Source organism: Orcinus orca, chromosome 21, assembly GCF_937001465.1.
Source record: "Orcinus orca chromosome 21, mOrcOrc1.1, whole genome shotgun sequence".
In the NCBI taxonomy this organism is placed as follows: domain Eukaryota; kingdom Metazoa; phylum Chordata; class Mammalia; order Artiodactyla; family Delphinidae; genus Orcinus; species Orcinus orca.
In genome coordinates, this window is record NC_064579.1 from 20,976,623 (window position 1) to 20,998,871 (window position 22,249).

General features: G+C 40.4%; 1 protein-coding gene across 3 annotated transcripts in view; it reads left to right on the top strand.

The window, feature by feature from the left end:
• Nucleotides 1-22,249, top strand: part of FAT1 (FAT atypical cadherin 1) — a 120,165-nt gene that overhangs the window by 74,215 nt on the left and 23,701 nt on the right. For all 3 annotated transcript variants that reach the window (XM_033400687.2, XM_033400688.2, XM_004277189.4), the window contains exons 5-11: nucleotides 1,378-1,707; nucleotides 2,068-2,278; nucleotides 4,491-4,630; nucleotides 9,142-9,417; nucleotides 9,545-9,755; nucleotides 15,428-19,495; nucleotides 20,059-20,255. In XM_033400687.2, coding sequence (XP_033256578.2) covers nucleotides 1,378-1,707; nucleotides 2,068-2,278; nucleotides 4,491-4,630; nucleotides 9,142-9,417; nucleotides 9,545-9,755; nucleotides 15,428-19,495; nucleotides 20,059-20,255 — 5,433 coding nt within the window. The remainder of the gene's footprint in view (nucleotides 1-1,377; nucleotides 1,708-2,067; nucleotides 2,279-4,490; nucleotides 4,631-9,141; nucleotides 9,418-9,544; nucleotides 9,756-15,427; nucleotides 19,496-20,058; nucleotides 20,256-22,249) is intronic.

Consider the following 22,249-nt stretch of genomic DNA (forward strand, 5'->3'; position numbering starts at 1 on the left):
GGAAGATGATATTAAGATACTGATAGGAAATAAGATTAGTTTACATATCGTGTATGTTTCTCTGTAGCCCTTTTGTGGTAATTTATTTGAGGGCCAGTGTTGGCATTGATTTGACTGTCTTAAAGAAGAGAGTATTTTTAGTAACATGTTAAAAACTCTGTCGCCCGGCTGCTAGTTATGGAACCCAAGCAGAGGAAACGATTTGACGAATGCTACAAAGCATAGTACTTGGTTGTATTTCTCTTTAATTTTTCTTTTTTCCTAACGATCACATGAAAACTGATCAAAAGGAAATGTTTTGAGAGGTTAAAATTAAAATAGTAATTATAATTTTGTTTCATTTTGAGAGTTTGGGAAGGCAAATCATGTGCTTTAATTAAAGCAGCTACTTTACTTAAGTACTCTTGACAAGTACCATGAGGATACATTCATTCCCTCTTTTATAAACAACAGAATTTGCACCTGCCAAGCTTCAGAAAGAACATAGTTCCACAGAAAACTTAAGTCTACTTTAATGTTTTTAGCATTTCATTAATTCACTTGGGATGACGTGGTGAGGGGAGTAACTACGGCCATCCCTTTTAATGTGCACACTGAACTGAAAATGAACATTGGATCTGAGGGTGAAATGGTTTCTCATGCATTCAGAAGCATTCACCAGCGTAACCCTCAAGAATCTCAGATCTTCATTCCTAAAATGAATACATGAATAATCTACTTAGAATAAAAGTTACTTTACATTTCTTTTACTGAAAATCTCATTTAATAAGTTGGTCTTAAATTTAATGTTTATGTTCACCCTACCAAACATGGAAATCTTCTGTACAAGAAAAGAGAGAGCCAGGCAAAATAAAATGATGATTGCTAGTATTAAAAGGCCTGCTACTTAGCATGTATTTTAATCGGATGATTTAACTTATTTTATTGACGAAGCTTAAAAATGACAGTTTTTAAATACAGTATGTGAAGATTTTATTTTTAAGCATGTACAAGAGGACTCTAACTATTTAAAAGCAAAATCTTCATGTATCTCTTCCTTCGCTTAAAAATACTGAGTTTTTGAGAGCTTAACGTTTACAGTTAGGGTGTGTGAGGAAGAGGGGTGACGGGTAAGGAGAGAGTGAGGGCTCAGAGCCGGTGCTTTCCTAGCCCCTGGCCTCCCCCCGGCCTGCCCCCAGTCCCTTTGTGAAAATGGAGAGGTTGCCCTGCCCCCTCACAGGGCTGTGGTCGGAGTGAGGAATCGGTACGTGTCCATAGTGCTGTGTGAATTGCAGAGGTTTATAGAAAAGGTGATTGTCATTAGGAAGAAGACATTCACTTTTTATACAGTATATTTTAAAAACATTTCTTGATGTTATTTTTTTTTAAAAAAAACAGGTTACAGTGACAGACAATGGTAGTCCCCCCAAGTCAACCATTGCAAGAGTAATTGTGAAGATCCTTGACGAAAATGACAACAAGCCTCAGTTCCTGCAGAAGTTCTACAAAATCAGACTCCCAGAGCGGGAAAAACCAGAACGAGAAAGAAACACCAAGCGCGAGCCTTTGTATCGTGTTATAGCTACAGACAAAGATGAAGGTCCCAATGCAGAAATCTCCTATAGCATTGAAGAGGGAAATGAACATGGCAAATTTTTTATTGAGCCAAAAACTGGAGTGGTTTTGTCCAAGAAGTTTTCTGGAGCTGGAGAATATGATATTCTTTCAGTGAGTGAAGATCTAGTCTTTGAATTTCTTCCATAATTTGACCGTTAATGTAGTCTTATGTCTCTCATAACTTTCTCTCTATTCAGTAAAATGGCCTCAGTGCTGTACCTAACAATGGGAAGTATGGGTTTGCTTTTCCCTTTTTTAGTTGTCATTCTCGTTATCTATGTTGAGTATGGCATAAAAAGGTTGCCCTTTTTATCAGGCATTAAATGGAATATGGAATTAACATGGAATATATACCGCACAGATATTAAATGTTTGAAATTGGTTCAGTTTCAGACCAAACCAATCAATACTTCAGTTATGGGATGCAACTTTTCATTTGCTGTTTTTATCCCCTCTGCCCATATTTTATAGATTAAGGCAGTTGATAATGGTCGCCCCCAAAAGTCATCAACCACTCGACTCCATATTGAATGGATCTCCAAACCCAAACCGTCCCCGGAGCCAATTTCATTTGAAGAATCATTTTTTACCTTTACTGTAATGGAAAGCGATCCAGTTGCTCACATGATTGGAGTAATAGCTGTTGAGCCTCCAGGCATACCTCTTTGGTTTGACATCATTGGTAAGCTTCATGACGGTTTTCATCATCCTTGTATAGATCTCACTGAGGGGAACCCACCTCTGGTTTTCTGATTTTGGGGCATATCTCAGAATTTAAAATTGGGAGTAAGACCTATAAGTGGAGAATTTGTTTTAAACTGCAGTATTTTGCTTGCAAAATTTTTCACTATATCCAACATATATTAAACTTGTTTAAAATAGGTGCTCTGTATGTACCTTATTAATATAAAAATAAAGTTTTTAAAAGTATACCAAAGAGATACAGAGAAATCTGAATGTTTGGTCTAAAAGCACAGCTTCTTAATTTTTCCTCTTGATACATAACATATAGCACATAACTATTTTTAGTGATTATGATTTGAATGTTTAAAATAACTATGCCTACGTGATTGTCGCATGTCAGTATTTTATAGGGAATATGCTTAAAATTTATAAGTTATAAAGGATAGTGTCAACTGTGGCTTTTTAAGTTTGATTTACCTCATTTTCAGTAGAAAGCAGGCTTCACTAGATTAAATCACCCTGTGATAAAAATTATATGCCTAAGCCAATTCTTTTTATTCTGTCATTGAATTTAGCTAGATATTGAATGTAATACAACGTACTTAAAACAATTTCACATTAGACTTTGGCGTCTTAGTTTTTTAATTCTTATTTCTTCACAGTATTTTAATTACAAGTATATTTAAAATCAAAAGTACGTGTTCGGGTTATCTTTGGTTGGAACCCAATATCCCTTTTCCCTCTTCACCCCGGAGCCCTCCTGCCCCAGTTGCTGTCTCAGCAGGTTGAAGCCGCAGGGACCACAGGGCGCAGGGGTTCGGGCTCTACCTCTTGAACTTTCTAGACAGCTGGGCTGTTTTCCCTACTTTGGTCTTTGTATGAAATTGTTTATGTTATAAACACCTACGAAACCATTACAGTTTAGTTTTAAATGAACAAAAAAGATTCTTTTCATAGTTAACTGCAGTCAGAATAGTTTGCTTGCTGTCCGGTAACTCCTATCGCATTTCCAGATGGGCAGACTGCGGCTGCGCAGCATCTAACCTCACGTGTAAACTGACTGCCTTTGGAACCACTTTGATTGATTGCTCTCCTTGTTCTGTGCTTGCCTTCCATGCTTGCTTCTTTTTGGCTGTGCCAGGAGACACATTTGCTAGAGAAGTGTTTTACGTCTTTCAGATGACTTGTGACCTGAACTGTACAGCAGAAGGTATCTGCTGAGATCACATAATTTGCCTCAGATTATGAGATCTAAAGAAAAGCATCCATTTTTCAAACTTTTTTCTTTCCAGTGACCATCTTTCATTGCTTTTTCTTTTCATAGTGGGCCCATGGTCGCCTGTTCCAATTGCAAACATTCTGACTTGCCATACATCCCTAGATCCTTAGTTTTAGATTTAACTGAAGACTGTTTTGTGTGTGTGCTGTTTTGCTTTTTGGTTGGATTTAGTAATAGAACTTCATCATGACGTTTAGACTTTATTTTCATTCCATTCCATTTCATTGATATCAAGTTCAGTGGCTTTGAAGAGAGTTTATCTGGAATATGATGGGGAATGCATTTGCATAATGTTAGTAGCACAGAAACCTTTTTTCATTAAGCTTTGTGTACGACAGCAATGGGAAAAATTTTCAAATAGTGAAAATTCTCAACTAGTAAGAGTCCGGACTAACCAGTGGTAACTACCACAATTTTTTTTTTCCAGAGTTAACATTTGTTTTTAATAGTTATTTCATTAGAGCAATATGCTCAAATCGTCACAAAATTTTTTTTTAGTAAATTTTTAAATGGCCAACTTTTTGGTTACTAAATGATATGAAATGTAGCTACTGAGATATAAGTTAAAGAGGTATTTAGAACCCTTGAAAAAACAAACTGAAAGTAATTCATTGGTAGTATTAGAAACGTTTTTGTTGTTGTTTTCAGAGTTGCTTCCTTGCTTCCTCTCATTTAGTAGCTTCCTCGGCAGTTATGGCTCAGCTTTTTTTTTTTCTAGTAAGCCAGCATTGTCTTTCCAGTTGGTCCTTCTTTTCTGGTCTTTCAAAATGAAAGCTCTTTGGAATCACTTTGACCAATATATCAGAAATTTTTCTTTCTTTCTTCGTTTTTTTTTAAAACTGCCATTAAAAATTAGAAAGCCACAAAATAAATGACAAATTTTCATCCCGTGACCTGTTTTTACTTTAATGTTTGTCCTAACTTAAACTAGGTGGCAACTATGATAGTCACTTTGATGTGGACAAGGGCACTGGAACCATCATTATTGCCAAACCTCTTGATGCAGAACAAAAATCAAACTACAATCTCACGGTTGAGGCTACAGATGGAACCACCACTATACTGACTCAGGTAGGCAAATTGCTGATGATACGGTGTTCTGATCTAAGTATCCACAGGCAATATGAGCAATTGATTCTGCCCTCTGAGGTTCTCAGATCAGAAGTTACTATTTTGATATAGTTTATGCACATGTACACAGCAAGGATTTTTATTTAGGGAATGAAATATCACTGCAAATCCTGTTTTAGGTTTTGAATGTAATTAACCAGATTTGAAAACTTTGAAAGAAGACTTAAAAAAAAACACGTTATGCCATTAAAATCTTTTATTTTTATGCTCCTTTTGAATTGTACTAGTATAAAGTATATCACTGTCAAGGATGACTTGTCCAAGTCATTTGCATTAAAACTGGTTAAAGTGATTACTTATCTTTTAAAACACTTTTTTGGGTTTTTTCCCCCCTTGACTACCTTAGGCTGTGTAAAATAACTGATAAAACTGTTCTATTCCTTTAAATATCTTTATTCCTATCTGATGATTAAGACATGGTCCGATTACTGGCATTTCAAATTGAAATGTCAGAACCCTATAAATTACATTTAAGTTCTGTTCTTTCTTATCAGTTTCTCTGATTCACAGTGGGGGCTGTTTGAGAACTTCTTAAGTACTTGCTGTGTGCCAGGTATTGTTCTAGAAGCTGAGTAGCAGGAAACAAAATCCTGCCCTCTTGGAGTTTACATTACAATGATAAAGCCAAAGCCTTGTGTTTAATGTGCTGTGTGTGAAAAGTAAAAGGAAGAAATTAAATGTTAGAGGATAAAATGCTTCTGAATTCCAATTTCCTATCTTTAGATTATACTATTTAAAATCTTAAGACAGATCATTTACTAAATCATTTAGTTGCATTGAAGAATAAAAATTAGTCTGTGATGTCTTTTCAATTAATGAATAGATAATTTAAAGTCAGTTGTGAAATGACCTTATTTCTTTGTCCAAATGCTTGTGATTTTTAATGTATTTAAAATTGATAATATGAATCATGCTTTGGGGTCATTTTGAGGTTGTCATGTAAAAGTACCAGCACAGTATTAAAATTTCAGCCTTGTCAGTAACTGTTCTCATTGTAGAAACTAGACTTTAGAGCATGAAAATGAGAAGAAAAGCATCAAGAATTGTAATAAATTGAAGAGTAATTCTGAAAGGTTAAAGAGTGTAACTGTATGTAGATCAGTTCAAGTAATTGACTAACCAGAAGTCTAGCAAAGGAAACTTAATAACCAGTAGAAATGACCCTCTGTGCCAAGCCTTCTCATTACTAAAGATGATATATCTACCTGTATCATTTATCAGTTACTACATAACTCACAGTAAGTGTAGTTTTCATTAGTATAGTTAAGAGCTTAGTATGAAATACGGTGACTAAAATTCCCATAAAACCCAGTAAATATATTCTCTCAGGGACACAGAATTTCTTCAATTTCGATGCTTCAGGCATACTTCTGTAACTTATTTTGAGTCATTTTCAGAGGGTCTTGATAATATCCTAGTGAATTGCTGGCAGGGAGAGGTAGCGTATCAGAGAGCGGTCCAGATCCCAGGCTGACCTGTCCAGGTGTGGGTCATTAGGGAACAATGACCAGTAATTAGGTTTTGATTCCCAGTCTGGGGCTGAGAACAGCGAGATAGGAATCTGAGTGGGAGGAGAGCAGCAAATACCAGCTGAAGAGGGACACAGAGATCAGAACCCAGCTGACAAGGCACTGGAACACAGCAGGCAGATTCCTGTTTGTAGGTGAAACTCAGGAACCAACGGAACAGGTTTTGCCGCATCACGGTCGATAGCAGCAGGTGTCAGATCTGAGGTTTGGAGAGTGTTTTCCGTTAAGCCAGAGAGCATCCTCGCAGAGGGGAGTAGCAGAGGATCGTGATGTAACTGCCAGTGCTCTGTTGAAGCAGCTTTCCTTGCTTTGTTGTCCTGCTGTTTCTGCTGAGGATGTTGCCCAATATTAAATCACGTCACTTTGCTTTATCTGTTATCTCAAGGTAACTTACCAAATCCAGTTCACATTTTTTTCCCTTTCTTTGAAACAGCTTTGCTTTCCTGTTTTCTTTCAGTTTCTCTGGAACATCAGCATTGCATACTCTGGAGCAGGCCACTTTGTTTGAATCGGGGCTCTGCCTCTTACTCCTATGCATGGGCAGGTGGCTATGACCCTCTGTGCTTCCATTTCTCCTCTGGAAAATGGGCACAGCGACTTTGCCCTCATAGGACAAAGTGAGACGACACTCGGGTGCTGGCCCCTCAAGCCCTCAGGCCTGTCCCCAGTGAGCGCTCCCTGCGTGTTCCCTGTTGCACATCAGCACTGGTTTGGGCTCCTGTCCCCCTGCTTGGCACTGAGTCACCTTCCTGTCTCCATTCTCTGTCTCTGCGATTCATCCTGCACTGCCTGCCAACCAGCACGGTCTTCCTGACTGGGAGGAGGACGGAAGGTGATTTGCTCCCATCAGACAGTTCAGAGCACACAGGCCACACAGTTCTCAGCCTCTGCTCGGGAGCCAGGCTCTGCTCTCGGACCCCACCTTCTCCCTGTTCCTTTTCTTTGTCATCCCCGGTTCAGGGTCCTCCTCTGAGGTGTCTGAGAGACAGGATGTTCCCTTCCACCCTCGCCTTCACATCTCTGACTGAGCTTTTCCTCCTACCCCAGTATACGTTCATCTGCCAACCTAAAACCTGTGCAAGCAGAGCTTGTCTCCTCCTCGAAAGCTTCCTAAATGGCCTGCACCACCTCTGGACTCCTGAAAACTTCCTTGATAACATAGGAAACCTGTATGTACAAGGCATTGCCCAGTGAGGTTGATAGCTTCAGGGGGCAGGGGTGCTCCATACTTCTTTACACCCTCCTTAAATGCAGCAAGTGCCGAGCATGGACGTGCCCGGGAAATATGTGTCAGTTGAACTGCTTTATCAAAGAGGGTTGTTCTTACTTCAGCTGTTCATATTTAGGTGGGGTCAGTTGATCTTGGAGCAGGATTAAACTGCGTTTGCCCAACACTCCTTCCATGAGAAAATAAATTTTAAACGTGTAGTGGAGGGACTTTGCTGGTGGCACAGTGGTTGGGAGTCCGCCTGCCAACGCAGGGGACGTGTGTTCGAGCCCTGGTCTGGGAAGATCCCACATGCTGCGGAGCAACTGAGCCTGTGCAGCACAACTGTGAAGCCCACGTGCCACAACTGCTGAAGCCCGCACGCCTAGAGCCCGTGCTCTGCAGCAGGGGAGGCCGCTGCAATGAGAAGCCCACGCACCTCAACGGAGACCCAACGCAGACAAAAATTTAAAAAAAACAAAATTGTGTAGTGGAAATGAATATGTAGTGATTTAATTTATAGAAATTATCTTTATAGCCTTTGCTTCTGGATCATCATTGACCTTTCAAAGTGAGGCATCTGTAGTTTTAAATGTTTACATAACTTTCACATAAACCCTTTCTGTGGTTTGGTGGATACATTTAGTGTTCATATAGTTTAATGTTACAGATCCACCGCTGAGGTCTCAGTGTTCTAGGAGAACGGTGGTATTGTCTTCATGGAAAGGCCTCTAGTCCATGTTCTTGGCCCCGTGTGGTTAACACGCCACCCTCCCCCATGCGGTACTAGGACTTTGGCCTCCTGTGCCATTCGGACTAGTGAGGTTTGTTCCATATGAGCTAGTGAAGCTCATGTTTCTTGTTTATAACTGTGACCATCTTTTACAATTGTAGTGATTTCCATTATGCCTTATGCACATGTGTCTTTTCAATCTGAAAATTAATCTTCTTACTGTCAAGTTAAATTTTTTTTTTTAATTTAACTTGGGACTGAGTTTTTAAATATCTCCTTTTTTTTTCCTTTAAGGTTTTTATTTAATATTTATTTTATGACCTACTTAAGAGAATTCTCTCTCTTGAGTGTATTTAAATTGCTTTTAAGAAATAAATGTATTTACTATCTGTGTAGTTTTGTGATCACAAAAATATAAGGATTTTAAAGCACATTTCTCATTTTCCTTTTTATTCATAATATTGGTAGGGATTTGGAATCTCAAAGATTAGAACAAGAACTTCAGATACTGTGACCATTAAGCAGCACACTCACCTCAGTAGCTTGGTAGTTACAGGTGCAAATCTGATATAGGAAATCAGTCTTCTGTGAATCCTGGTAAAGTAAATTCTTTATCTTTACATGAGCAATCTAGAAATTTTTGTGGAGACCTAAGAGAAATTAAGCCTGCATTTCAGAAAGAAATGTGTGTTACATTTGTGTGTGTGTTACACTTTTCTCTCAAAAATTAGTCTCAGGAATTTAGAAACGTTTTTATTATCTTACTCATATTTATATAGGTAATATGTCAATGAAAAATTTGAAAGATGTTTTTTATTCTGGATTTTGGTTGCTTTTATTTCTCATGTTTGAATTTCATTTTGCTCAAAAATTAGGGGTTTTTTTTTTCAGTGTGCATTTGATTTTTTTCCCCTGATTCTTTAAATACTAAAACATCATGATTAGGAATATTATTGTTATGTGAGTAATTTTGTCATCACAGGTATTCATCAAAGTAATAGACACAAATGACCATCGTCCTCAGTTTTCTACATCAAAATATGAAGTTGTTATTCCTGAAGACACAGCACCAGAAACAGAAATTTTGCAAATTAGTGCTGTGGATAAAGATGAAAAAAACAAACTAATCTACACTCTGCAGAGCAGTATCGATCCATTGAGTCTCAAGAAATTTCGCCTTGATCCTGCAACTGGCTCTCTCTATACGGCAGAAAAACTTGATCATGAAGCCGTTCAGCAGCATGTTCTCACAGTCATGGTAGGGCTTTCTGCTCATTCTTCTGACACACTGTGTGGTTCCTGCAGGGTTCCATGTGATTGAGAGTGATGTTTAATCAATTTTAAGGAAAGCTTTAACAGGATCAATAATATGCTGATTCTTTTAGGTACGAGATCAAGATGTCCCTGTAAAGCGCAACTTTGCACGGATTGTTGTCAATGTCAGCGACACCAATGACCACGCCCCCTGGTTCACGAGCTCCTCCTACAAAGGGCGGGTTTATGAATCAGCAGCTGTCGGCTCAGTTGTGTTGCAGGTTACAGCTCTGGACAAGGACAAAGGGAAAAATGCTGAAGTGCTGTACTCTATCGAATCAGGTATTTTTGGAGCACTGCTTTTATAACTGCTTTTTTTTTTATAACTGCACTCTTTTTATAGGTTTATAACTTTGCACTTGTTAGAAAGTATGTTTTTTCTAAAATTAGTTCTAGATGTTGAAACATTTCTGTGTATCAAAACTGCTTAAATTGATAGCTACCATTTTACATGTTAGGAGAAAGAAAAAAAAATTAACTTTTAATTCATTGGAAAGCAAAGCTAGAGAGTCCTAACTATGTTTGGGTAATGTTCTTGGAGATTCATAATATTAGCATAATTCAAGGCTCTGAGAAGTCCTGCAGTAAAGAAAACTTTATTTGACCAATTCAGGATTTCCAAAATGGTTTTAACCACACAATCGTTTTCCTCCATAAACTATGAAGTACTCTTAGGGTAAGGCTGGCCTAGTGATTTAACATTTTTCTTTTAGTCAGAGCATATCTTCTCTTGGGCAGAGCAGGAAACTCTGTGACAGAGTGCCAACTCATCCAGTTTTAATTGGGTCACGTCTCATAAAGGGTGTCCATGTCTCTTCTACCCCTTCCAGGCTTTGCTTTTCTGCCACTTTCACCCCCATGCATCTTTCACAGTTGCATTTCGTTCATGGAATTGGGTTGGTACAGTAGGTCCCAGGGTTGGGACGAGGGCTTGAAGAAATGTTGAAAAGGCTAAGGGGCTTGCTGGAGTTGGGCGGGAGACAGCAAAGCAGGGAGACCAGCTGGAACTGTGGGCCTGGACAGCTCTGGGTGTGATAGGGCAAGAGGTCCAGAGCCTTGCTGGTGATTCCAAGAAGGAGGATCACCAGGAAACGGTGGTGACAAAGTGAAATGTTGTTCTGTTTGATGCTGCTATTCACTCATTCATTTCTTTATTCCGTGGACTCTCATTTTATATGCCCGGTGCCCTGCTAGGAGCATTTGTACTTGTGCTTGATAGGTAGGGGTTACCATCGGTCCACAAATGTATGTGCTTGCAAAAGAATTCTGCCCCTGATTGAAACAGGGATCTGCTTTAGAGCATGTGATTTATTCAGTCAGAAATCATCTGGCTTTGGGACTTGCCCGACTCGTGCCAAATACTGTGAGTAAGTGATTAAATATCAAGAAGGCAGCTTCCAGTTTTCCATCTTTCTCAGTGCCATTGTCAGTACAAAGGTTAGACTCTTTCATTCTTTCTCTATAGTGATTTTAGAATATTGAGATCATCCACTTAACTTTTTTTCTGTAAGTCCATACCTCTGCATATTTAGAAATTATGTATCTTTTCTAGGCATTAGAATTGATAGAGGTACAATTAACTGAAGATCATATAATCCAAAGCTGAGCAAATGGAGAGTACTTCTTTGCTTTATCAATGTGTTTTATGTGGTTCAACTATTTTCATCTTAATATATTGGAAATTTCATTTATTTCCCTGAAAATGACCAAGCTTAAGCCATCCCTCACAAATAAGACCTCATATACTGCCCGAGGTTGCAGTGTTAAAATGTGTTATAGTGTAGTTAGTGCCCTGAATAAAACTGATTTTTCCACTGGTTCAGAAATTTAACCATTAAAAAAGCGCATTCCATTTGTACGTGCCTGAGCACTTCAGTAAAATAGTTTTCCCCCCGAGACAAACTTACTGGATTTGTGTAGGAGAAAATGTTAAACTTTCCCTTAGCTTTCACATAGTTTTCAGCAATTGGGCGTTTAAAATATGATTGTTGGTGCCTGACTGAAGGCATGCACATTCTTTAAATGCTTGTAATGACTGATGGGATTAGTAATTCGGTATTCCAAGAATGGAACTGTGTCTCCACTCAAAGAATAGATAATACCAAGGGCCTATTCTGATATAAACTCTGGGCTTCAAAGAAGATAATTGGATAGATTTGGTAATGTAAAAATCATGCTATACAGGTTACTTTATAGGAAACAACTACGATTAAAATGCAGTAGAATTGTATGTGTGTAAATCTGTTGAATAGTAGGCACTATAAAATGGTCACACAGCCTTCATTCAACAGTGTATTCATAGTCACCTGCTTCTGACTTGTGTCAGATTGCATTTAATAAAGTTCAAAAGAGTAGTTACAAATTCAGGCTATAACACTGCATGATTAATTAGCAGCAATTTATGGAGCAAAAGGTTTGGTCTGATGAGGAGTCTTTAGGGAAAAAAGGAAGTAATTAAAGAATATTTTCAGTAATAATTGAGTTAGGGGTTAAGAGACACATCGGTGCCATACTCTGGGCTGTAGCGTTTTATTTATTTTTTTAAAGTAGATGATTGTTAATTCAAAACTGTCATAACCTCTGGAAATAGAAGACACTCCGTAAATATACTTATTGATTAGAATTGGTTTTCTTCCCCAAACTTATGTAAAATGTAATTGCAGTTGAAGCTTTACAGAGGTTGCCATTCTGTGGGGCAGTCAGCATCCACGGCATGTCCACCGTGGGAAGAGGCAGGTCCTGCGCACAGCTTTCTGATGTGCCCTTTGGGGTGTACATGTGTAATACAGTCATAGCTGACGAGCACACATTTGCATGTTTGTCCAGATAACTGCCTTGTTCATATGGAAAGAACAATTTAAAACTATTTAGAAATAACCAGTATCTCTCCTACAGTGAATGACTAAGGCCCCAACCTAGTACAGACTTCTGTCACTGCCCTATTAGTTTGTTCACAAATGCCATATGTATATTTCAATATTTGGTGAATGTGGCTATTACTAGATCAGACAAGGACACATTCAAGCCACTCAGCAGCCCTCAGTGTTGCCACATAAATATGGTGTTGCTTTCCATCTGCAAATCTGATGGTTTCTGCCGTAGTATATGTATTGATACAGGTAGGATCCATACACTGATTAACTAGCTGTGTTCCTGTGTAACCTTCTTGTTACCGTTGACAAGCTCAGAGCTGTCTTTATCAAAGTCGAGATACTGCAAGTAATAAAGAATGTTTTGAATGTCACATTGCTAATAAAAATTTTTTATCAGAGATTTCCAAATAGTCATGACACGTTCCTTTTGCTAATACTTTTAAATGAAGTGCCGCATCTAACAAGTGGTTGTTGGTAGTGATTGAAGTATAGCATAAATGCAGGGAAACAAAACCAAGCAGAAATATAAATATGGTACTTTAATGAATGTATTAATTTTTTTCAAGCTGCTGATCAACCTGTTTGGTATTTAATTTGTTTTCTTTCCATACATGTGTAAAAGTTGTTTCATTCAACAAACATTTGCTGAGTGTCTCCTATGTGTCAGGCATTTTTCTAGGCAGAGATGATAATATAATGAATCAAACAAGCCATGCTTAAGTGGAGCTTACATCCTAGTGGGAGAACAGATGAGAACAAGTGACAATACGTGCTGTAAAGAAAAAACAGGGTAATGGGACAGAAACAGCCATGCTGAATGGGGAGGTCAAGGAAGGCCTCACCACCACATTCTCTAAGAAGGAGGCATTTGGGCAAAACCTGAATGAATGAACGCGTGCATGGAGAGGCAGTGAGAATAGCTGGCGGAAGACCGTTCCAGGCAGGGACCCACCAAGCCCAGTGGTTCCGAGATGAGGATGTGCTCACTTGATTGAGGAGCCTTCTCACTGCAGATAAAATCCATTTATTCCTCCATGTGAGGCCTTGTGTATTTGAAGCTTTAAGATTTCCACTGTACAAAGTAAAAGAGAAATGCATCTAGATGACTGAATATAAAATATGGTAGGTCAGCTACTTTATTAGTACAGACATAGGGTAGTAAAGAGTGGGGATGAAGACAGTTGTCCAGAGGTTTTCACAGCCCCCCAAGCAGTCAACCAGTCACAGCTTTGGAAGTGGGGATGATGCAAAGGTAGCTGAGAAAGGACCTTGGAATCCCAATCACCAACTAAAACACAGTGGGGGAGAACTGGGGTCACTGGCACTCGTAGGTACACACAGGCCGGAAATTAGTGTCTGCGAGGCCTGGCAGAGGCAGCCAGGGTTCGGCTCAGAGCTTTGTGGCCTGGAGACATTCTGGACCTCTGTCCTGTTGCAGGTTGAGGCATGGCCTTGGGGCCTGGACGCAGAGCCAGGCAGACTTAATGAAAACCAGACTGGGTCTGGCCTCAGAAAGAACTATCATGGATTTTTGGAAAATGTATTAAAGGAAGGAAATGAAAGCTGTAGAGGAAGTGTTTACTAGTAATGATGTGGAGGAAGGAGTGCTTGGTTGAGCCCCTGGTTTGCAAGTCACAGGAAGTAATTCTGGTCTATGAAGGGCCGTGCTCGACTGCAGACCTCGAGGAACACAGAATTTGAGAAGGCGGTTAAGTGGCAAGTGGACTTTGTTTTGGGTAAAGTGTAATAGTTCAAATTTTCCAAGATTTAAAGAAAAGTATATTTTATAAAAGGGATTCTTTTTAATCACTGAATACATCATTTTTATTACTAAGAAACAAGTTATACGTTTTTCCACTATAAATTCCCTCTGATGAAAGAAAGAATTTTTAACTCCTAACAAATGCTACATTTTCAAGATTAAAGGAGTTATCAGTAGGCATTCTTTCTTCTTGTTCGAAGTTGTTTTCCCCTAAAATATGTCAAGTAAGCTTTTAAAGACTCAGGCATGGGGAGCTTCATGATCTTCTGCGTCAGCAAGTTCTGCGGCAGCTCCTCAGACTAGATCAATTCAGTTCTATGACTAGAATAAATGATTCTGGACTCTCTGTTTATAAAACAGAAAAGGGAGGAAGGGTTCGTGGTTGGATCGAATCTGAGGACCCTCACACTGCCTTGATCTACCCAGAAAGAGAGTAAACTGCAGAACTGTAGTAAACTCCTGGTTTCAGGAGGAGCTCAAGTGGCACAAAACTATGGAATATTGTGGAGTTGCATTTGCAGCTAAATACATGTACATAACGTAGCTGGAAAATGTCTAAAGAAAAGCAAGTAAAACAATCTTAAGAGTTTTCAGCCTCAGCAATGTTGACATTTTGCACCAGAAAGTTCTTTGCTGTGGGGCTGTCCTGTGCATTGTAGTATGTTTAGCAGCATCCCTGGCCTCTACTCACTAGAGGTTAGGAGCACCCTCTCCCCACAAGTAGTGGTCACCAAAAAGGGGTCCAGACACGGTTGAATGTCCCTCTGGGTGAAAGCACCTCCAGTTGAGAACCACTCACCTAGAAATTAAATTGACCTGAAAAAATTCAGGGGATATTACTGAAATCTTGGGAAAAAACCCATAAAGTGGGGCAGAGTACACAGAGGCTTACTCACCAAGTCCCCGAATGCATAAAATAAGGGCCAACTCTATTTAAGTTTGTTAAATTTAATTGAAGCCTTCCCTTTTCATAGTGGGTAAGATTCTTGAGAGTTTGCAAGTGATAAATAAATATATTCCAAAGGGGTTTTGAGGGACTCTTGGAGATGATTAACTAAACTCTTTTATGGAAGGATAACCAGATCCTTCCACAACACATTCCTGATTCAACCAGAGAGAGTGACTTTTGGCTTTAGGTACAGAGTGATATTACTTCTGTTTCTTTTCATAATCTATAGACAAAACAGAAAAGTTTGCCCTTAGAGTAGATAAAAATGAAACAAATTGAAAAAATGAGACAAATTGAATAAAACAAGTTCCATTCGAATATTGATAGGTCCTTGTATTTTTCTCTAACATGCTTTTTTCTCTCCTCCCAGGAAACATTGGAAATTCTTTTACAATTGATCCCATCTTGGGCTCTATAAAAACTGCCAAAGAATTAGATCGAAGTAACCAAGTGGAATATGACTTAATGGTAAAAGCTATAGATAAAGGCAACCCACCAATGAGTGAAATCACTTCTGTGTGTATCTTTGTCACCATGGCTGACAACGCCTCTCCCAAGTTTACATCAAAAGAGTATTCTGTTGAAATTAGTGAAACTATCAGCATTGGGAGTTTTGTCGGAATGGTTACAGCCCATAGTCAGTCATCAGTGGTATATGAAATAAAAGATGGAAATATAGCTGATGCCTTTGATATTAATCCACATTCTGGAAGTATCATCACTCAGAAAGCTTTGGATTTTGAAACTTTGCCCATTTATACATTGACAATACAAGGAACTAACATGGCTGGTTTGTCTACAAATACAACCGTTCTAGTGCATCTGCAGGATGAAAATGACAACTTGCCAGTTTTTACGCAGGCAGAATATACGGGGCTCATTAGCGAATCAGCTTCAATTCACAGTGTGGTCCTAACAGACAGGAATGTCCCATTAGTTATTCGAGCCACTGATGCTGATAAAGAATCAAATGCTTTGCTCGTCTATCACATTGTTGAACCAGCTATACACAAATATTTTACTGTTGATTCCAGCACTGGTGCTATTCACACAGTACTAAGTTTGGACTATGAACAAACAAGTACTTTTCACTTCACTGTACAAGTTCATGACATGGGAACACCATGTTTATTTGCTGAATATGCAGCCAACGTGACTATCCATGTTATTGACATTAATGACTGCCCTCCTGTGTTCTCCACATCATTGTATGAAGCATCTCTTTTGTTGCCAACATACAAAGGAGTCAAGGTCATTACAGTAAATGCTACAGATGCTGATTCAAGCGCACTGTCACAGTTAATGTACTCCATCACCGAAGGCAACATCGGGGAGAAGTTCTTAATGGACCACAAGACTGGTACTATAACTGTACAAAACACAACTCAGTTGAGGAGCCGCTATGAGTTAACTGTCAGGGCCTCTGATGGCAGATTTGCAAGCTTAACCTCTGTGAAAATTAACGTGAAAGAAAGCAAAGAAAGTCAGCTGAAGTTTACCCAAGATTTCTACTCTGTGGTAGTGAAAGAAAATTCTACTGAAGCCAGAAGATTAGCTGTCATAACTGCTATCGGGAATCCAATCAACGAGCCCCTGTTTTATCACATCCTCAACCCAGATCGCAGATTCAAAATCAGCCGCACGTCCGGAGTTCTGTCGACCACTGGCATACCGTTTGATCGGGAACAGCAGGAGACCTTTGATGTGGTAGTGGAAGTGACACAAGAACGCAAGCCTTCAGCGGTGGCCCGTGTCATTGTAAAGGTCATCGTCGAAGACCAGAATGATAATGCACCAGTGTTTGTCAACCTGCCTTACTACGCCGTCGTTAAAGTGGATACCGCCGTGGGCCATGTTATTCGCTACGTGACAGCCATCGACAGAGACGGCGGCAGGAACGGGGAAGTGCACTACTACCTCAAGGAACACCACGAACACTTCCAAATTGGAGCCTCAGGGGAGATTTCACTGAAAAAACAGTTTGAACCTGACACCTTAAATAAAGAATATCTCGTCACAGTGGTTGCAAAAGATGGAGGAAACCCAGCTTTTTCGGCTGAAGTCATGGTTCCCATCACCGTTATGAACAAAGCCATGCCCGTGTTTGAAAAGCCTTTCTACAGCGCCGAGATTCCAGAGAACGTCCAGATGCACAGCCCCGTTGTCCACGTACAAGCCAACAGTCCAGAGGGCTTGAAAGTGTTCTATAGCATCACAGATGGCGATCCTTTCAGCCAGTTTACTATTAACTTCAACACCGGAGTTATCAATGTCATAGCGCCTCTGGACTTTGAGTCCCACCCAGCATATAAACTGAGCATCCGAGCGACTGACTCCTTGACCGGTGCTCACGCCGAGGTCTTTGTGGACGTAATCGTGGAAGACGTCAACGACAACCCTCCCATGTTTGCCCAGCAGTCCTATGCCACCACCCTGTCCGAGGCATCTGTAATTGGCACATCCGTGGTTCAAGTCAGAGCAACAGATTCTGACTCAGAACCAAACAGAGGGATTTCATACCATATGTTTGGGAATCATAGCAAGAGTCATGATCATTTTCACATAGACAGCAGCACTGGCCTCATTTCCCTGGTTAGGACTTTGGATTTTGAGCAGTTCCAGCAGCACAAGATTTTCGTAAGGGCTGTTGATGGAGGCATGCCTCCTCTGAGCAGCGAAGTGGTTGTCACAGTGGATGTCACCGACCTCAACGATCACCCACCCCTATTTGACCAACAGATTTATGAAGCCAGAATTAGCGAGCACGCTGCCCATGGGCATTTTGTGACCTGTGTAAAAGCCTATGATGCGGACAGTTCAGACATAGACAAGTTGGAATATTCCATTCTGTCTGGCAATGATCATAAGAATTTTGTCATTGACAGCAGGACGGGGATCATCACGCTCTCCAACCTGCGCCGGCACGCCCTGAAGCCATCGTACACCCTTCAGGTTTCTGTGTCTGACGGAGTTTTTAGGAGTTCAGCTCAGGTTCATGTGAGTGTGATTGGAGGCAATTTGCACAGTCCCATTTTTCTTCAGAACGAATATGAAGTGGAGCTTGCTGAAAATGCTCCCTTGCACACCCTGGTGACCGAGGTTAAAGCAACTGATGGGGATTCGGGTATTTACGGTCACGTTACCTACCATATTATAAATGACTTTGCCAAAGACAGGTTTTACACAAATGAGAGAGGACAGATCTTTACTTTAGAAAAACTTGATCGAGAAACCCCAGTGGAAAAAGTAATCCCAGTTCGTTTCATGGCCAAGGACACTGGTGGAAAAGTTGCTTTCTGCACCATTAACGTCATCCTTACAGATGACAACGATAATGCACCACAGTTTCGAGCAACCAAGTTTGAGGTGAATGTTGGATCCAATGCTCCCAAAGGGACGTCGGTCATCAAAGTCCTTGCCAGTGACGCTGATGAGGGATCCAATGCCGACATCACCTATGCCATTGAAGCAGATTCTGAAGGCGTTAAAGAGAATTTGGAAATTAACAGACTGTCTGGCATAATAACTACAAAAGAAAGCTTAATTGGCTTAGAAAACGAGGTCTTCACTTTCTTTGTCAGAGCTGTGGATAATGGGTCTCCACCCAAAGAATCTGTTGTTCCCGTCTACGTTAAAGTACTTCCACCAGAAATGCGGCTTCCAAGATTTTCAGAACCATTTTACACCTATACAGTTTCAGAAGACGTTCCTATTGGAACAGAAATAGATCTCATTCGAGCAGAGCATAGCGAGACTGTCCTTTACAGCCTAGTCAAAGGGAATACTCCAGAGAGCAACAGAGATGAGTTCTTTGTGATCGACAGACAGAGTGGGAGACTGAAACTGGAGAAGGGTCTGGACCATGAGACAACTAAGTGGTACCAGTTTTCCGTACTTGCCAGGTGCACTCACGATGACTATGAGGTGGTGGCTTCTGTAGATGTTAGTATCCAAGTGAAAGATGCAAATGATAACAGCCCTGTCTTGGAGTCTAGTCCATATGAGGCATTTACTGTTGAAAACCTGCCAGGGGGAAGCACAGTCATCCAGATCAGGGCGTCTGATCTAGATTCAGGAACCAATGGCCAAGTTATGTACAGTCTAGATCAGTCACAAAGTGTAGAAGTCATCGAATCTTTCACCATTAACATGGAAACAGGATGGATTACAACCCTAAAGGAACTTGACCACGAAGAGAGAGACAGTTATCAGATTAAGGTGGTTGCATCAGATCATGGTGAAAAGGTTCAGCTCTCCTCCACAGCCATTGTGGATGTTACTGTCGCCGATGTCAACGATAGTCCCCCACGGTTCACAGCAGAGATTTATAAAGGGACTGTGAGTGAAGATGATCCACCAGGGGGCGTAATTGCCATCCTGAGTACCACGGATGCTGATTCTGAAGAGATCAACAGACAAGTTACATATTACATAACAGGTAGCGTGTTTAAAGTGAATGGTTTAATTTAAAATTAAGTTGTATTAGAAGTATAAATTCTGAGATATGTGTTTTATGGAAATTGAGAGTTGAAGGGACGATTTTAGTATATCTAAAATAAGTAGAAATAACATCTCTTAAGCTATGTTTCAAGTTCTTTGCCTGAGCAAAGCCAGTAGTTGTTTCATTAGGCTGATTTTGATGATTCATTCTGTTGATCTTTATACACTGTATAAAAAAGATATTATAATTTTAAAAATCTATCGTTTCAGTATAGGCTAAAATGTTTACTGATAGTCTTGAAATTTTATTTGGCTTAATGCTGCGTTTAAATACACATTTTAGTGCTGCTTTCTTTGGTTTTTGGGTTTTTTGAGGGTTTTGGGTGGGAGGGGTTAGTGAATGGGAAAGCTAATAAAATTAATTTAAGTGTAATTACTTTCTTTAAAACTTAATTCTTTTGAATCATAATATTATATATCTTTTGTACAATTTATTTCTCCTGTTATTCCTTTTATTATTTCAACAAATTTGACTGTCATCTCTTTCCATTGATTTAATAGGAGGGGATCCTTTGGGGCAGTTTGCTATTGAAAATATACAGAATGAATGGAAGGTCTATGTGAAGAAACCTCTAGATAGGGAAAAAAGGGACAATTATCTTCTGACTATCACAGCAACTGATGGGACCTTCTCATCAAAAGCTATAGTTGAAGTCAAAGTCCTTGATGCAAATGACAACAGTCCCATTTGTGAAAAGGTAGGATGCTCTTTAAGTCTATATATTATGAATTCAGATTTCTTTCTTAAACCTTTCAGAAGGACTGTCACGTGGTGCTGTAGAGTAATTCAAATGTGTTTCATGTTGTAATCTCTTAATGTTTAAGTCGAGGTGAGGGTTAAATGGGGCAAGAGTTGCATTAGCTTCAGAACTACTTTTGGGGGATGCTAAATAGCTTAAAAACCTAGTTCAAAATACTGTGAATTGCTGACAGGATTACAGTTGTATATAAGCATTGCTCTGTTATGTTTTCATGAAAAGATTCCCTTCATTTGGGGGTGAGGTAGCTCTGTTCTGCACCAAGAGACCGTATTTTGGGCCCTTGCTCTTGTACACGCTAGAGGAACCCAGAGGTGAAGCGTGTGGCTTCTGCCCCTGTGGAGCCCACTGTTTAACATGAGGACAAAATGCACACCAAGGAAGAGCTGCGCCACCTGAGGTTGCTCAGTGAGGGCGGGAGTTGTCCCCGGAACTGGAGGATGAGGAAAAGCTCAGCCTTTGGGAGGTGGTGATGAGATCACCAAGAGTGGAAACGGAAGGGCATTGGGGCCGGAGGGTAAACTGGGTGAGAGGGGCTATGGAGGGCGTTCCAGGGAGCTGGGACTCCACGAATCCTTCCTTACGTGAAAGGTGGAGATGGCGTACTCTAGGAGTTCCTGAGAGAAGCTGAGTCTGGTAGCATTGTTTCCATTTAGCTGAGGAAGTGTGAAAGTGGGGATAACAGGCAGTGGACTGAGGCACAGGGAACGGAACGATGAAAGATGCTGTAACGGGAAAACCAGTGGCACTTGGTCCTGCCTGGCCGTGACATCGCGACAAGCATGTTAGTTAACTCAAGGTTGACTTTAGGTTTCCTACAGGAGTGTTTGGGAGAAAGACCACAGATGAGCCTGGAGCGGGAATTGGTTTTAGAGGAAGCATGCTGAATTCCACTTCAGATTTGTTGAGTTTAAGATCACGGGACGTTCAGTTGAATGTGTTTTTATAGTCGTTTAGAGTTAGCGAGATGGAGGATGGGTGTGTGAACTTGGCAGCTTGGGTGGATAACTGCTGACTGCATTCTCTTGAGAGGATAATAGCAAGGAGGGAAAGAGTAGAGACAGGTATCCCCCTAGAGACAAAGAAGGCGGAAGGAAGAGAGCGCAGATACCAGCACAGTGTAGTTGAGAGCAAAGGAGGGGAGAACTTTTAGGAGGCGGGATGGCCAGCAGAGGTGTGACAGAGATAAAAAGCGGACTGAGTGAAACAGACCATTGGGTTCTGTGACTGGCTTGGAGATGGTGGTCCCAGTGCGGTGATGTGGGTGGACGCCTGGTTTCAGGAGATTAAAGGGTGTGTGTTAACAAGGAGATAGATCTGGCCAGTGATGAAAGTTGGGAGTAAAAAGAAGGAAGAAGAGTGTGGTAGGTAAAGGGAAGGCTGGGTCAGGGAGCAGGTGACTTGGAAGGGGGCGGGGAGGTGGAGAGCGCTGCAGTGGGCATGAGCTGTGTGTAGCTGGACGGGCAGAGGGGCAGAGCTCTCCGGGAAATGGATACGAATAATTCAGCTGGGGGGAGAGCGGGACTTCTGAGAGGTGAGGAGTTCATTCCAATCCATGGTTTTGGTGACAGTGGTTTATGGAAGGAGGATTCTGTGTGTGCATGCGTGTGTATGTATCTTATAGAAACTAAATGTGTGTGTTTTGCTGTTTTTCAACACTTTTCCTTTCACCTTTGGTATTAATTAGGACACTAGATCATTTGGAATCATCAGTATTACAAAATATCCTGTTTCATGAGCCATAGTTCACCTAAAATTGAGCTCATATTAAGAAAATAAATTTAACAACGTCTTATCTGTTTGTCTTATGTTTTGGTTTACGACATGGATTTCTAAATATTTGGAACTGGAAAACAACCGTTCACTGTGTTTGAGAATCAGGTCAGATTTGAAGAGAGACGGGGTGGAGCAGGGCAGAAGAGAGCCCTGGCCTG